The sequence below is a fragment of the Symphalangus syndactylus genome, chromosome 10 (genome assembly GCF_028878055.3).
Source record: "Symphalangus syndactylus isolate Jambi chromosome 10, NHGRI_mSymSyn1-v2.1_pri, whole genome shotgun sequence".
NCBI lineage: Eukaryota > Metazoa > Chordata > Mammalia > Primates > Hylobatidae > Symphalangus > Symphalangus syndactylus.
In genome coordinates, this window is record NC_072432.2 from 91,827,955 (window position 1) to 91,843,839 (window position 15,885).

Below are 15,885 nucleotides of genomic sequence, written 5' to 3' on the forward strand. Positions count from 1 at the left end.
TCTTCTGGAACATTCTTCTCTTAGCCAGAGACCTCTCTCCCGACAGGGTGATCGTGGTGAGACTGGTGCTGTGGGAGCTCCTGGAGCCCCTGGGCCCCCTGGCTCTCCTGGCCCCGCTGGTCCAACTGGCAAGCAGGGAGACAGAGGAGAAGCTGTAAGTATCCTGGATGCAGGCAAAGCCGCCTTCCCCTGCGCGGTGGGGCTGAGGCAGTCCCTGGGTTTAGGCGGTCTCTGGACTATGGAGTGGTGGCCTCAGTGCCCAGCCAGAGGCAGATGCAGAGGGGGCCCCCACCTGTCCTGGCTTTTCTCTGACGCTGCGCTCACTCTCTCCTCAGGGTGCACAAGGCCCCATGGGACCCTCAGGACCAGCTGGAGCCCGGGGAATCCAGGTGAGTATCCAAGTGGCCTGCACTGAGTCCCCACCAGGGATAGGCCGGGAGGGCAGCCGGCCTCCAGGTGGTTCCCGGGCCTCCAGCCCTGTGGTTCCGGGGATTCCTCAGCTTGGGTGGGACAGGAGGGGGCTCCTGTCCTGGCCCTGACCTGACTCAATCTGTGTCTGTCTTGTTCCCAGGGTCCTCAAGGCCCCCGAGGTGACAAAGGAGAGGCTGGAGAGCCTGGCGAGAGAGGCCTGAAGGGACACCGTGGCTTCACTGGTCTGCAGGGTCTGCCCGGCCCTCCTGTGAGTGTCACTGCCTGCGTGGGACTTCCCAAGGCCTCCTGCCACTCAGAGCCCACTTGAGCTCCCTGTGCTGCCAGGACAGCTTGGGATCACCCTAAGCAGTTTCTAGGACTTCCTCAGGGCTGCAGGGAGGAGGAAGTGGAAAGGGAATGGGGCTGGGACATAAAGCTGCTCCCCCAGCTCCCAGAATACAGATAGATATGTCTACGCTGACTGCGGCCTTTTGCCTTTTCCTTCTACACAGGGTCCTTCTGGAGACCAAGGTGCTTCTGGTCCTGCTGGTCCTTCTGGCCCTAGAGTAAGTGACATGGAGTTGGAAGATGGAGGGGGGCCTCCAGAGGGTGCGGGCCTGTGTTCCTGTGGGGAGGGAAATGCTGCTGCTTCTGGGGAAGCTGTGGGCTCAGGGGTCCTCACTCAGTAATGGGGGCAGGACTGGCTCATGTGCCTATGGCCAGAAAAGCGCCTGAGGCCACAATGGCTGTAAGAAAAACATGAAGCAGCTCTCGCTGTCAGATAGACCCCTGGTAACGGCATTTTACAAAGAGGAGCTTAGGAGGGTAGGCAAGCCATGGAGCTATCCTGCTGGTTCTTGGTCAAATAGAGACCAGCTTAGGGTTCCATGACTGAAATGTGAAGAACTGGGGGCGGAGTGGCTGGTGCTATCAGGACAGCCACCTACCCAGCCCCAGCGACTCCTCAGCCTTCCCTGTGGTGACCACTCTTTCCTCACGACCTCTCTCTCTTGTAGGGTCCTCCTGGCCCCGTCGGTCCCTCTGGCAAAGATGGTGCTAATGGAATCCCTGGCCCCATTGGGCCTCCTGGTCCCCGTGGACGATCAGGCGAAACCGGCCCTGCTGTAAGCGTCCTGACTCCTTCCCTGCTGTCGAGGTGTCCCTACCATCTGGGAGGCTCGAGCTCTTTTTTGCTCAGGGCCCCTTTTAGGGCATCAGCCTGCAGCTAACAGTGATGACATCCTTTATCCTGAGGTCTCCTCAGAGGTTCACAGGGCCCATGATCAGTGCTGGGAAAGTGAAGAGACGGGCTAAGGAAGAAATAGACATGGTGCTGTGGTTTCCATGGTCCTGGCCTGCTACACCTCTGCCCCACCCATGGGGCTGGGAAGAGGGACACTCTAGCAAATGGGGATGGACACGGAGGGGCACTTTCCCACAGTCTTGGCTGATCTCTCTGTTTCCTGCTGCAGGGTCCTCCTGGAAGTCCTGGACCCCCTGGTCCTCCAGGTCCCCCTGGCCCTGGCATCGACATGTCCGCCTTTGCTGGCCTAGGCCCGAGAGAGAAGGGCCCGGACCCCCTGCAGTACATGCGGGCCGACCAGGCATCCGGTGGCCTGAGACAGCATGACGCCGAGGTGGATGCCACACTCAAGTCCCTCAACAACCAGATTGAGAGCATCCGCAGCCCCGAGGGCTCCCGCAAGAACCCTGCTCGCACCTGCAGAGACCTGAAACTCTGCCACCCTGAGTGGAAGAGTGGTAAGCCTGGAGAACAGGATCCCCTGCCCCGCGAAGCAGGGAGTCATCCCTTAGGCCCAGCAGCAAGGGAGGAGACGCCCCCTAGTACAGGGCAGAGCTGGGCCTAGAAGGTTCTGCCAGAGGATTCCTCTCTTATTTCACAGCAGAGAAGCTGCAGCCCTGGCCCCTGTCCTGCCATGGCTACCTGGCCGAGGTGACCTCAGGGTGGACTCCATCCACCAGCTGGGCGCTGCTCCTGCCCTCTTCGCATGTGTCCTTCCTTAGGGCTGGACTTAGTTCCTGCAGCTCTCCCTGCCCCTGGATCCTCCCAGGTCCCCCTCCTTTCAGGCCACGTGTGAACCTCATCCCTTGTCTCTGTAGGCCTCTCTGTCTCTTTCGGTCAGGCCTGGACCTCTCAAGCTTTTGTATCTGTGCCTGTCTGAGCCCTCATGGGTGCTGCCTCTTCCCCCTGCAGGAGACTACTGGATTGACCCCAACCAAGGCTGCACCTTGGACGCCATGAAGGTTTTCTGCAACATGGAGACTGGCGAGACTTGCGTCTACCCCAACCCAGCAAACGTTCCCAAGAAGAACTGGTGGAGCAGCAAGAGCAAGGAGAAGAAACATATCTGGTTTGGAGAGACCATCAATGGTGGCTTCCATGTGAGTACCTGGGTGCCCTAGATGATGAGCAGAGATGGCTCCTCAAACTCTTTCTTTTCTTTCTCCCTGGAAGCTTTTAGCACCTTCCCCATATTTTCCTCCAGTTTTCTGTTGGGCTTGAGAGGAGGGAAAGAGGAGGAAGAGTATTTTTTTTTCTCACGTGGAGGTGGGAAAAGAGGTCCCCTGAGCTTGCTCCACTCCTGGAAGCAAAAATGTCCAACTAGCTCCCTGCTGCCCCAGCACCCTTGAGGTCCTTGAACCGTGAGCTCTTGGCAGCCCCTACAGCCCCTGGTCCCATTGAATGCCAGCTCCCAGGCCTCACACTGCCGCTCTCTGCCCCAACAGTTCAGCTATGGAGATGACAACCTGGCTCCCAACACTGCCAACGTCCAGATGACCTTCCTACGCCTGCTGTCCACGGAAGGCTCCCAGAATATCACCTACCACTGCAGGAACAGCATTGCCTACCTGGACGAAGCAGCCGGCAACCTCAAGAAGGCCCTGCTCATCCAGGGCTCCAACGACGTGGAGATCCGGGCAGAGGGCAATAGCAGGTTCACGTACACTGCCCTGAAGGATGGCTGCACGGTGAGTGGGGCTGCCAGAGAGAAGAGCTGCCTGTGCCCAAACTGCCTGGAGCAGGGCTGAGGGTTGGCCCGCAGCAGCTGTCAGGTCCTAAAGTGACAGGATCATCAGAGGCATGAGTTTGAGGGTCATGTAGAGAAGATAGGCTGAGTGACAGGTGAGAGAGAGGCACATATCATTCCATCTTCTCCATTCCCCTGGCTCGGGAATAAAACCCTATCTGGAACCCAGTGACTGTTGTAGAAGTGTTCTCGCAATGTGTACGGGGTGAAGAAGCGGTCACAGGTTGGGAGCCCACTGCGGGGAGTGGAGAAGGAGGGGAAGGGCAGGGTGGAGGAGGGCCCTGCTGCTAAGGATAGGAGTTGAGGTGGAGAGGCCTTTGGCAAGCCAAGAAGAGGTCTCGGGAGCCCCCTAGGTGTGGTTCAGCCTTGTAGGCTCTGATGCTCACCAGTTTGTTCAGTGTTGGGCTTCTGGGCAGCTGGAACTGGGTAGCAAGGCATCTACTGAACAGAGCCTCCTCCTTTTTTCTCCCCTAGAAACACACCGGTAAGTGGGGCAAGACTGTCATCGAGTACCGGTCACAGAAGACCTCACGCCTCCCCATCATTGACATTGCACCCATGGACATAGGAGGGCCCGAGCAGGAATTCGGTGTGGACATAGGGCCGGTCTGCTTCTTGTAAAAACCTGAACCCAGAAACAACACAATCCGTTGCAAACCCAAAGGACCCAAGTACTTTCCAATCTCAGTCACTCTAGGACTCTGCACTGAATGGCTGACCTGACCTGATGCCCATTCATCCCACCCTCTCACAGTTCAGACTTTTCTCCCCTCTCTTTCTAAGAGACCTGAACTGGGCAGACTGCAAAATAAAATCTCGGTGTTCTATTTATTTATTGTCTTCCTGTAAGACCTTCGGGTCAAGGCAGAGGCAGGAAACTAACTGGTGTGAGTCAAATGCCCGCTGAGTGACTGCCCCCAGCCCAGGCCAGAAGACCTCCCTTCAGGTGCTGGGCGCAGGAACTGTGTGTGTCCTACACAATGGTGCTATTCTGTGTCAAACACCTCTGTATTTTTTAAAACATCAATTGATATTAAAAATGAAAAGATTATTGGAAAGTACATATTGACTTGTGGTTTGTTCTTTAGTTTGTTTTCCATTAACCCTCCACTCTGTAGGCGTGCCCAAATAGCAGTCCTAAGGACCTCTTCTGTTGATTTTTCAACCTAGAGCAAGGACACTGAAGCCACACCACCAGGGTTAGCAGCCTCACACAAACATGAACTTGCCTCTCTGGTAAACGTTGGCACTATGTGGAACCCACTGTGGAACAGGACCAGAGACCAAAATTTGAGAAGGGAGGTATGCCAGAGGGAGGGCATTGCTCTTGAAGGTAAACACTGAACACAGCTCTATGACACATTAGTGCCCTGCCAGCTTAGGGTGTAAGACCACATGTGGGCTGCATCCTGCTGGATCAGAGACGTGGGAGACACTCCCTCGAGAAAGGGAGAAGATAGGGGAGTAAATCCTGCAGGGGCCCGTGGTTAAGTGCACACGATCAATCTGAGTGGTCTATTTGTGTCCCGCTATAAGACTTTTGGTTGTAGGTCAAGGAGAGGTGGAAATGTGACCTGGCCCACTCATATTCCTCTTTCCTGCCCCCGCCACTCCAGCCCCCATTCTTCACTCCCTGGGCCTGCACTTAAAATTTCCACGGACTCTGAACACCAGGCTTAAGAATGGACTGCTTCCCATTTCTTCCTGCTCTTGGGTGTCCCTTGCCTTTCAATGACCTGGACAGGTGGCAACAATGAGCAAGTTGTCCCCTTCTCCACGGTGATGGGAATGCATGAAGTGGGCGGGAGACTCCAAATCAGAGGGCAGTAGCATTTTGTGAAGTAAATTTCCAAATATTTGGCACAGCTGATAAAACAGAGAGCTACCCCTTTCTCTGTCCCTTTCTCCCATCCCTGCCTCTGCTTCCTCCAGGTTAAGGTTGACAGCTTTTCTATTAAATAGTAAAAATAAATGAGACACTTGTGTTGGATTTGTATGTATTAATACTCAATTTATGATATAAATTATCACCAGATAATAATATATGCGTATATATTATTATACAATATAAATAATATATACCTATATATTATTATACAATATAAATAATATATACCTATATATTATTATACTATATAAATAATATATACCTATATATTATTATACTATATAAATAATATATACCTATATATTATTATACTATATAAATAATATATACCTATATATTATTATACTATATAAATAATATATACCTATATATTATTATACTATATAAATAATATATACCTATATATTATTATAATATATAAATAATATATACCTATATATTATTATACTATATAAATAATATATACCTATATATTATTATACAATATAAATAATATATACCTATATATTATTATACAATATAAATAATATATACCTATATATTATTATACTATATAAATAATATATACCTATATATTATTATACTATATAAATAATATATACCTATATATTATTATACTATATAAATAATATATACCTATATATTATTATACTATATAAATAATATATACCTATATATTATTATACTATATAAATAATATATACCTATATATTATTATACTATATAAATAATATATACCTATATATTATTATACAATATAAATAATATATACCTATATATTATTATACTATATAAATAATATATACCTATATATTATTATACTATATAAATAATATATACCTATATATTATTATACTATATAATATATACCTATATATTATTATACTATATAAATAATATATACCTATATATTATTATACTATATAAATAATATATACCTATATATTATTATACAATATAAATAATATATACCTATATATTATTATACTATATAAATAATATATACCTATATATTATTATACTATATAAATAATATATACCTATAGATTATTATACTATATAAATAATATATACCTATAGATTATTATACAATATATACCTATATATGATTATATAATATAATAATATATACCTATATATGATTATATAATATAATAATATATACCTATATATGATTATATAATATAATAATATATACCTATATATGATTATATAATATAATAATATATACCGATATATGATTATATAATATAATAATATATACCTATATATGATTATATAATATAATAATATATACCTATATATGATTATATAATATAATAATATATACCTATATATGATTATATAATATAATAATATATACCTATATATTATTATATAATATAAATATATACCTATATATTATTACACAATATAATAATATATACCTAGGTTTATATGTGTAGGTATGTATATACACATACATACATATACACCTACAATAATAATATATACCCCACCAGAGCTAGTTCATGACAAAGGAGTAAAATGAAAACATGATCATTGAAAACACATAATTAGAATAGCTATCTCATAAGTTAAAAAACCCTTCCACCTACCAAGAGCGCTAATTAGGGTCGGAGGAGAGCAGGTGATGTATACGGGTTCCCAGCTGGAGCTAGAGAGTTGAGCTCTGCTCCAACCTGTCAAACTCCAGAGCCTACTTACTCTTAATGAAGTAGTTCAGTAGATGGTGACCATCAGCTTAGACCTCTGCAAGAGAAGTCCCAGGATCAAGGTGATTCCTTGCAGTTCACCCGCTTCTTGAGTCCCTAGTCAAACTCAGAAACAATAGCAGCTGCTCCCTAGGTAACTGCGGCATGAAGCAGAAGGGAGAGCCCAGGGCAGTGCACAGAAAGCTCTGCCTCTGCCTGCACTAGGGTCAGGTGCAAATCGCCACCCTGGCTGGCAGGGCTGTGCTCCCTGTGCTGCTTCCTTGTCCTCCTTTGGCCCGGAGGGGAAGGTGAGAATAACCAGGATCGTTACTAACTTCTGTGATCCCTGATGCCCCCAGAAAGGAGACAGTCTCACTGGTCAGAACGACCTGTCAGATAAATTCCCGACCCCAGCAGGACTCAGGATAAATTCCACTCGGCAGGACTGAGTGGAAAGACCCAGCTTGCTGATTTTGAGGGGCTGGGGCAGGCTTTCCCTCTCTTGAGCCTCCTCATCTCCATGGAAGTGTCCGGCATCACAGGCTTTGGACTAGGAGTCGGCAGTTTCAGTTCCAGCTAAGACTTACTCTCAAGTCCCTTGGATCCTGTGCAAATCACAGAACTTCTGAAACGGGTTCCCTTCTAAACTGAAAGAACACAGAATCTTAAAGGAGTGCTAACCAGGTAATAAAGAATTTTACTTATCAAGGCAAAGAATAAGGATTATTTTGCCCAGAGAAAATACCTGGGATCCTATTGATTCATGTAGTGCTTTAAACAAATAGGCTGATTCTTTTAATAATTTCTTTTACACTTTTGGCTAGAATCCCTGAGAGATGACCCAGAGATCGTGGAGGTCCTGCACTGAGGTACCTAGGGTTGCAGAATAGTTGGTGGAGATAAACTGTGGCCTATATAAGGCCTGGTGAGCATAAAAGATTTGTGATGGTGTTTTAAACTCTAGCTATGACTCTGGACAAAATGCATGAGAAATTGCAATCCTAGGCATACAGCAGGTACTCGATAAATACTTTCTAGAATGAGTAAATAAATGGAGACTTCTGTATGCAAAAACTCTTCAACCAGGTGATCCAGTACAAGTAGTTTGAGATAAGAAAGAGGTCACAGTACAGGCCAAGCCAGAAACTACAGAGAAGAGAGGGCTAGCAAAGCCTCTCTCCAAGAAACACACTCTGAAAACTTCCATCCATCGGGAACACAATGGTGATGACAATGACACCAAAGCTAGCCACTTCCTCTTTCTATGCTGGGGTGCTGAGAGAATATTCCAGGCATTTGTTCAAGAACTGACAGACACCACAATAAAGCTCTGCAGAACATCCCAAAGTGCAGTTTGGGATGCTAATAATGTAAACAGATATGGAAATTGATAGTATGATAACATCAGATTTATTGCTGTATGTTTTAACAATGTAAGTGCTCTCATTCTAATATCATAACTGGATTTTAAGATAATATCAAAAGCGAGAAATGTTACTAAGGCATATGGTCACAAAAAAAAATGTTTCAAAACTGAAGTACCAGTATGAGTGTCTCTTTCAAACTCCCATGAAAAATCTGCTACACAGGCTATTTGGAAAACAGGAAAACTAAAGAGCAAATGTAGCAGCGTGAACATCTTCATGTGTTTAGGGCATGTTCTGATTAGGGCAACATTCTCAGAAATGGTGCACATTTGCTTCCGTGTAAGTGGTGATGTCCTGTCATCAATCCACATCAGTCATCACTGTCATGTACATGTGTCACTACATGATCCAGGGCAATACCAAAATGTAACCCTCAGCTTCTGGGTTCCTCCGTTATGGTCGAAGTCAGCCCAACAGTCACGAAATTTAGCTTTAGTTTGAAGATTCGAGACCATACAGATCATTAAGCAAATATTGAAAACCAAGCTATGGGAATGGAGACAAAAACTAATATACAACCCCAGCCACCACCTGTTGTTGTTAGGGATTCAGGAGGTCCCAGTGCTATGGGAAGAGCTGACTTCTAACACCTGACTACTCAAGCTTCTTAACTAGATTCTCTGCCGTCCTGGGGCTGTAGCCTAACCTCTGGTGGCAGAGCAGGTGGAGATGACCCAAGAAACTTACAACCTCAAACCAGGATGTCTTATTCAAGACTAAATTCCAACCTCCACGGGGCACTGAGTGCTCTGTCCTGGAAGGGAACAGGGTAGCCCCCTGCCGCAAGAGGCAGATGGAGGAAAATGAGGCTGCTTGCTGTGACAGGAACTCATGGGAACGGGAGTACAATCAGGGTGTGGTCTCTTTCCTCCTATTCCATCCTGACCCACTTGGAAGGGAACTATTCTACGGTTCCCCCAGAGATCCCTACAAAACACCCAGGCAATCAGAGGAGACACAGATGAACCAAAAGCAGGGTTTATTTTTCTATCAAATCCCCAATCCATGTTCCAGCCAATGGATGAAGGGTGAATCAAGCCCCACGTAGACTCTTGGTAAAAACAATTCTAACTTCCTAAAAAAAAAAAAAGCCAACACGCTTTTTTCTTTCTTTTCGAAAAGCTCCCAGGCCTTTGGGAACAGCTGAAACAAATTCACATCCTGAATAGGTCTGTTTTCTCTTAGGTATTTGGATGGTCCCTCTCTGCTGCCACTTCTGCACAGATGAGGCACTGATAATGGCCTGCAGCTCACTCACAGTCCTAGCTCCACATCACTCCACGGTTTGATAACCTAGAACCACGTTATGGTCTCCATTTATAATGCCCTAAGAACAGCTGAAAAGATCCGTATTAAATTCTGCAAACCTTTATTGAGTGCCAACTATTTGCTGGGCACAGGCTAGGCACTGAGCAGTGATTCTGCTGGTTCTGAGAAACATAAATGGTACCATAGGGAGGTGTTTCCTCCTAAGTGGCAGGAGGATGTTTGCTGGGAGTTAAGCGAACCAATTCCTCCTCTGCTGACACCATGTGGGGGTAGGTACAGGACTCAGGCCTTGGGAACAGATGCTGCGCTCTCTTCTACAGGCGCTGTGTGGAAGAACCAATAGCAGTTGTTAAATAGCTGTGGAATTTCCTCCACAATCCACATAGTGATGTGTCTCCAAGGAGCTCTGGGTCATGAGGCCAATGTATGAAATCTTCACTGAAGTTCTAGGCAAAAGAAAACCAAGAAGAATTGATTATGTTTGGGGGATGAAATAAGCCAGAAAAATGTCCCAGGAAATTTTTTGCAAGTTCAGGGAACAATACCCATGGGCCCCAGGCACATATCCTCATGGTTGTGTAACCAGGAGGCCAGAAGATCTTTCCACTTTCACAGAGATACTGTGCCAGGAGGTGGCCTTCCAAACAAGGGTTCTCAATCGAGAATGATTTTACCCCACAGGAGACTTCTGGCAATGCCTGAAGACATTCTGGGTTGTCACAACTAAGGGATGGAGGGTTTACTACTGGGATCTAGTGGGTAGAGGCCAGGAATACTGTTAAACATCCTATAATGCACAGAACAGCCCCCTACAACAAAGGTCTGGCCCAAAATGTTCACAGTGCCAAGGCTGAGAAACTCTGCTCTAACCCCTCATATTTCATGTCTGCAGCAGAGTCTTGTCACTTGCCAATTTAACAGTCACGGTTCCAGAAACAACCCTAAAGGTCCATGCCATGTGGTAATTTGTGTGGCTAGAGAGGAAGTCTGGTCAAATGCCCAGTGCTTAACATCTTGAGAAAGCTTTTCTGTTCGTGACTGTCTCATTAGGATTCTGAGGGGATCATGTGTTTCGTTAAACTAGACCCATTTTATGGAGAAAATGTTTGACTGCTCAGGGTGACTGGTGATTTGTGAAGGGCACGTGGACACTGCGTCTAGAGAACACCAAGGGTCTACTGTATCAGTGCCCGTGAGGCACAGGGCGTCCCCTCGGGCTAGGTGCCTCTGCCCTGTGGTCACACAGGGGCCTCCTGAGCAAAGGTGGTAGGCTCACATGGCCGGACAGGCCGTCGGGATAGGGAAGAGAGACGCACCGCATGAAGATCACTATGTTGTGCACCAGGATATCAGGTACCGTGCAGAAGAAGCTACCAAACAGCAAATATGGAAATAGTCAGTTTTTTTTGTTTGTTTTTTTGAAAAGCCTCAGCAGAAGAGTGCAGAGTTACACTGTCCTGTTTGGGGTGCCCCCTCCCCCTTCCGACCTCAGTGCTGCCAAGGCTCGTCAGCTCTCAGTCCCTGCCATGTCGTTTTCATCCTCCCACAGCGTCATACCACTTTCTGTTTTTTCAAACCCATCACGTAAGTGCTGGAGCTTGCTAACGTTTTTAGTGGCTTAATGTTCTCTTTTAGAAATTCCAGCACTTCCGTCACATATCCAATAATACATTCTTCAAATACACACATAATAATAATACATTCTTCAAATAAATCTCAAGACATCCAAAGCCAGGGAACCTATAGGCCAAACGCTGAGATCTAAGGCAGGACCAGGCCCCAATCAATGGAGTATGACTTTGCATCCCTTTCCTCCAGTAGAGAGCACACACAGAGAACAGTGTCCTTACTACACATAGGAAAACGGTCCTCCCATCTCGGCCTTCCCGGTAAAATTCACCTGAAAATAAGATACCAGAGTCGGTCTGTGGCCAAGCAGGCTTGACACAGAACAGTATTATTATTAGCAATCCAAAGACCTTGGGTCATTCTTCCATCACATACAAAATACTTCCCTGAGATTGTCCCTAATATAGTCTATGAGCCTCTAATTGATACTGCCAACCTCTTCCCTTTTGAGAGGCCAATGGACCTCAGGCTATAACACTGCTGCTTCTTATTTTGTAGCAAATCTTTTTCTCTTACAAATTATTCTGCTCCCCAAATGCTTAAATGCTAGCTGCTTTTTCTCACAATTATTTATAATTACAGGGCCCATCAGGTCTTCCTCATCACCAGTTCCTACAAGTAGAAATGAGGAGACAAAAAGAAAAGTGACACAGCTATGGCATTCCTACAGCCCCCTACTCTTCTCTTAGGCCTGTGGGGCAAGGTTCCTAAAAGAACAGCGTACCAGTTGCTCACTCCGAGGTGGAATACGGGAGACGTTAGTAGTCACATATGTACCGACCACTGTGTTCATGTACTGAATTTGGCTGGACAGGCTGGTCACTGCCACCGGGTAGAAGTTGGAGTTCCTGATTTTCAGGGTGGCCTACATCAGGGCAAGTCAGGAAACAAGTGTAAGTGTCCTGGGTCCTAGCCTGGCAGGTGCACAACCCAGGGAATGAGACTCTAAGGCTTACCATGATGGTGAGAATTACAAGGGAGTCTTGCTTATTAAATGTGACTTTCACCACTTTGATGCCATCATCATCCACAAGGACTGAATGCGGAAACAGGAAGAAAACCACCAAACCAGATGCCAGGAGACAAAGCAGGATGGACAGGAGGACATATTGCTTACTGCAAATGACACAGCACATGACCGACCCAGGCAGTCAGATATCAAGGTTCAATGTGTCAAGATTAAACACAAAACCAGGAAAAAGAAGGGAGTGAAAGGGAAGTTCCAAGAGCCAGGAACCATAAACCAGTCAAGAAGCAGTGAAGCAGGAGAAACCTTTTAAAACTCCTTTAAACACTGTTTGCACTCTGGGAAGAAAAGCTGAAGAAAGGAGCCACATGGACAGAACAGTCCCACACCTCCCAGAACACCCCACTTTCCCAATTTCTTCTAATTTCATTCCTTGACCTTCAAAGCATTTCCAGCTTGAAGTTTCTTTTCCCAGATTGTGATGGGGGCAGATATACGTTGCTTGGGCAAACAGTTATAAGGAAAATGGGGAACTTATAAGAACATATGTAGTTTTCAAAGAATTAACTGGCATTCATACATACAGAAAGAGATTAGGGACAGAAGTAGGTATTAACAGGTGAGAGGCAGGTAACTCACGTTCGCTGAGGGCGCAATCTCTGATCACTGTGTGGGATCAAAGCCACCAACTCATTTACTTGCTCTAGGAAAGAGCCAAACAATTATTTTGTAAATCCCATGTGTTGGCAGTACTTTCCTTCACGTCTCACTTGAGCCTGCCACAACAAATGTTCTTCTGGAATGAGACATTTTAAAAAATACTAGTGAAATTCACATGTTGGGTCTAATGAACAAGAAACAAGAGAGTGCCACAAATTATAAAACATCTATCAGTGCTGCCAGGGTAGTGACGTGGAAGTTGAAAACCTGGGATCCTGTTCTGGCTTTACTACATGGGTTTGGCAGAGTCACTGAATCTCTCAAGGCCATGGTTTCCTCGCCTTTCATATGAAAGCTTTGGAGTAAATGATTTCTAAGGTTCTCACCAGCTCTAAATTTCTGTGACTCTCCAGCTAAACTGTTAAAGACTTTCTGAGGGCCAATTTGTTAATAACAATAAATTATCCTATGCCAAGGCTAAGTATTTGTCTCTCTCTCCTGACCTGATATATTTTTCTGACCTTAGCCTGTTAAGGATTAGCTATCCATTGCCTTGAAAAGCAGCTTCCAAGATGGTTCCCCCGCAAAGCTGTCCCAATTCTTGTGAGTGACAGAGATAAAGAAACGTGCCTGTCAACAAATCCCACAACATAGAGCGGACTGAACGTTCCAAACCTCAGGAAAAGAACAAGAGCGGAGGTGAAGAAAAGAAGAAAGGGTTGGAAAAATAAGCAGAGGAAGAGAAGTTGTGGAACTGCCCAAGTGTATTAAGTCAGTTGAGCTGGCTCCTGTCCAGGGCACTGTCTCTGACTATTACGGTATTACTGCCCAGAAGAAAAGTTGTCTGGGCAGACAGGAGAACTCCGAGGGTACCTTGGGATTCTCATCAGGGAATCATCCCCCCATGATCACCTGTTGGAATGTAGCCTGTCCCCTGGCACGTGAGACAGGTGATGCTATCTCTCCCGGTGAATTCCACATATGGGAACTGAGCAATGGCTTCTTCCTGCTCTCGTTCAGCCAGCAAACCATCCCTGTCATCTTCTTGCTTTCGCCTGCAGGAGGAGGGGCGAGCAGCAGCGGAATGCTGAGACCCCATGGCCGTGATATGCCACTGGTGTCATGTCCTAAGATGAAAAGAGGGAGTGCACGTTAGCGGCCCCAGTGAATCACGACAGAAATCGCTTGTTTCTATAAGAAAATTAAAAACGCAAAAATGACAAGTTGCCGCCCTGAGTGTGGTCCCAACACCTGTACGATTTCTATCGGCACCCTCATTTTGTAGTACTGCTCCCCACTCCCCTCTTACCCGCCACACACAGCAGGCGGGGGTGGGGAGGGGGAACGGGGCCTGCCTTTCACGCACCTGCCTGGATCCTCACCGCCCTGGGACTCGGGGCACCCCCGCTCCCACCTGGTCCAGCCTCGCCCCTTCCTCTTCACTATTTGTAAGCTCTGTGCCCTCCTCGAGCAACAAACAGGCACCAAATTGATAACGGGCCTTAACGATTCCCATTCCTCTCCACCCCCTAGCCCCAGGAGGCGGGCTCAGGTCACGCCCCCTGGCAAAAAGCGATGCTCTGAGCCCACCAAAGTGGCCCAGGCAGGAGCGAACGCCAGCGTCCCAGACCTGCAGGGCACGAACTCCCGGCAGCTCCTCTCCGGCCGCTCCCCCGACCACCTGCCAGCTTGAGGACTTACCAGCCACTTCGGTCGGCGGAGCGGCACGCACTCAGCGCGCAGGCGCCAAATACCAAGCCCGCTCGGGGAAAGCCGGCGCGCGCTCGCGCGTGCGCTCTTCGCGGCTCCGGAGGCCTTCCCAATATCGCAGCTGTCTAGCTCTCTCGGTTCCGGTAGAGGGCGGCAGAGAGCGCCGGGGAGCCGCGACCCTTGCTGTAGGGTCGAGGTAGTCCGCGGAGTACGGACGATGCTCTGCAGTTCGCTAGATAGGCTGGGAAAGGCTCCAGTCAAGTTTCCCGAGCAAAACACTTCTCTGCTGCGAGAGGAGGAAGGTGCTGCCGGCTACCAAAGCCACTCTGAAATATTCTTTATAGCACAGGAGCTGTGTAGTCGCTGAGGGTACACACATGCAGAGCATCCAGAGAAACTGCCTTTGCTAAAATTGTGAGAAAATTAGGACAGTGCAAGAGATCTGACTTACCCAGTTCCGTCTTGCTTCTAACCTCCGAACTGCCCTTGTTCATTCCTGGGCATAGGCCGAACTAACTTTGGGAGGAATTTAGTTTACAGTTGAACTTCGAAGCAAAGATAACAGCCCTTTCTCAAAACAAACTCCCTTCTTGCCTGGGGACCAGACTGCCTTTGTAAGACTAACAAATTAGCCACAAGATTAGAAATTATGGTTTAGGAGTCATCCAGACAGAGGTCACAAGATTCCAAACCTTCCCTATTGCTCCAAGGGATAACATCACTATTGTAAAATCTAAGATGGGTGCTGGGGATATTTTTCAGACCCTGCATTCTGAGGCACCAGCTGGCAGTACCCAGACCAGTTATCTGGCCCAGCCAGTTCTGCAATCCCACCCAGGAACAGAAAACAGCAAGAAGAACTCACTTAGACGCCCCCTATGATTTCATCTCCAACCTGACCAATCAGCACTTCCAACTGCCTGATACCTACCAGCCAAATTATCCTTTAAAAACCCCAGTCTCTGAATTATTGGTGAGACTTATTTGGGTGATAAAACTCTGGTATCTCATTCAGCCGGCTCTGCATGAATTAAAATCTCCATTGCAATTCCCCTGTCTTGATGAATCAGCTCTGGGCAACGGGCAAGGAGAACCCGTCGGGCAATTACATCAGAACCTGTCGTCAGTCCAGGAGGGGACCCAGAGGCTTCATCAGACCCCTCCAATACTGTAGATAAAA

The 15,885-nt window shown here is 46.8% G+C and overlaps 2 protein-coding genes across 9 annotated transcripts in view; one reads left to right on the forward strand and one right to left on the reverse strand.

The window, feature by feature from the left end:
- COL2A1 (collagen type II alpha 1 chain) overlaps positions 1–4,100 on the forward strand; it is a 31,356-nt gene extending 27,256 nt beyond the window's left edge. For all 3 annotated transcript variants that reach the window (XM_055295096.2, XM_055295097.2, XM_063611261.1), the window contains 9 exons: positions 47–154; positions 336–389; positions 572–679; positions 924–977; positions 1,428–1,535; positions 1,884–2,172; positions 2,627–2,814; positions 3,160–3,402; positions 3,936–4,100. In XM_055295096.2, the coding sequence (XP_055151071.2) occupies positions 47–154; positions 336–389; positions 572–679; positions 924–977; positions 1,428–1,535; positions 1,884–2,172; positions 2,627–2,814; positions 3,160–3,402; positions 3,936–4,082 (1,299 nt within the window). In that variant the 3' untranslated portion in view covers positions 4,083–4,100. The remainder of the gene's footprint in view (positions 1–46; positions 155–335; positions 390–571; positions 680–923; positions 978–1,427; positions 1,536–1,883; positions 2,173–2,626; positions 2,815–3,159; positions 3,403–3,935) is intronic.
- Positions 4,101–9,432: 5,332 nt separating this feature from the next.
- Positions 9,433–14,767, reverse strand: TMEM106C (transmembrane protein 106C). 6 transcript variants are annotated; one of them, XM_055295100.2, is made up of 8 exons: positions 14,697–14,767; positions 13,908–14,122; positions 12,975–13,038; positions 12,325–12,484; positions 12,093–12,233; positions 11,590–11,639; positions 11,056–11,109; positions 9,433–10,185 (listed from the first exon to the last, which is right to left on the reverse strand). In XM_055295100.2, exons 2-8 carry the CDS (start codon positions 14,092–14,094, stop codon positions 10,089–10,091), a joined length of 753 nt encoding a protein of 250 aa, XP_055151075.1. In that variant the 5' UTR covers positions 14,095–14,122; positions 14,697–14,767; the 3' UTR covers positions 9,433–10,088. The 6 variants fall into 6 exon arrangements, with proteins under 6 accessions (XP_055151075.1, XP_055151077.1, XP_055151078.1 ...); XM_055295102.2 differs by having other exon boundaries at positions 12,150–12,233; positions 14,697–14,764; XM_055295103.2 differs by having other exon boundaries at positions 12,150–12,233; positions 14,626–14,734.
- Between the last annotated feature and the right edge of the window lie 1,118 nt (positions 14,768–15,885).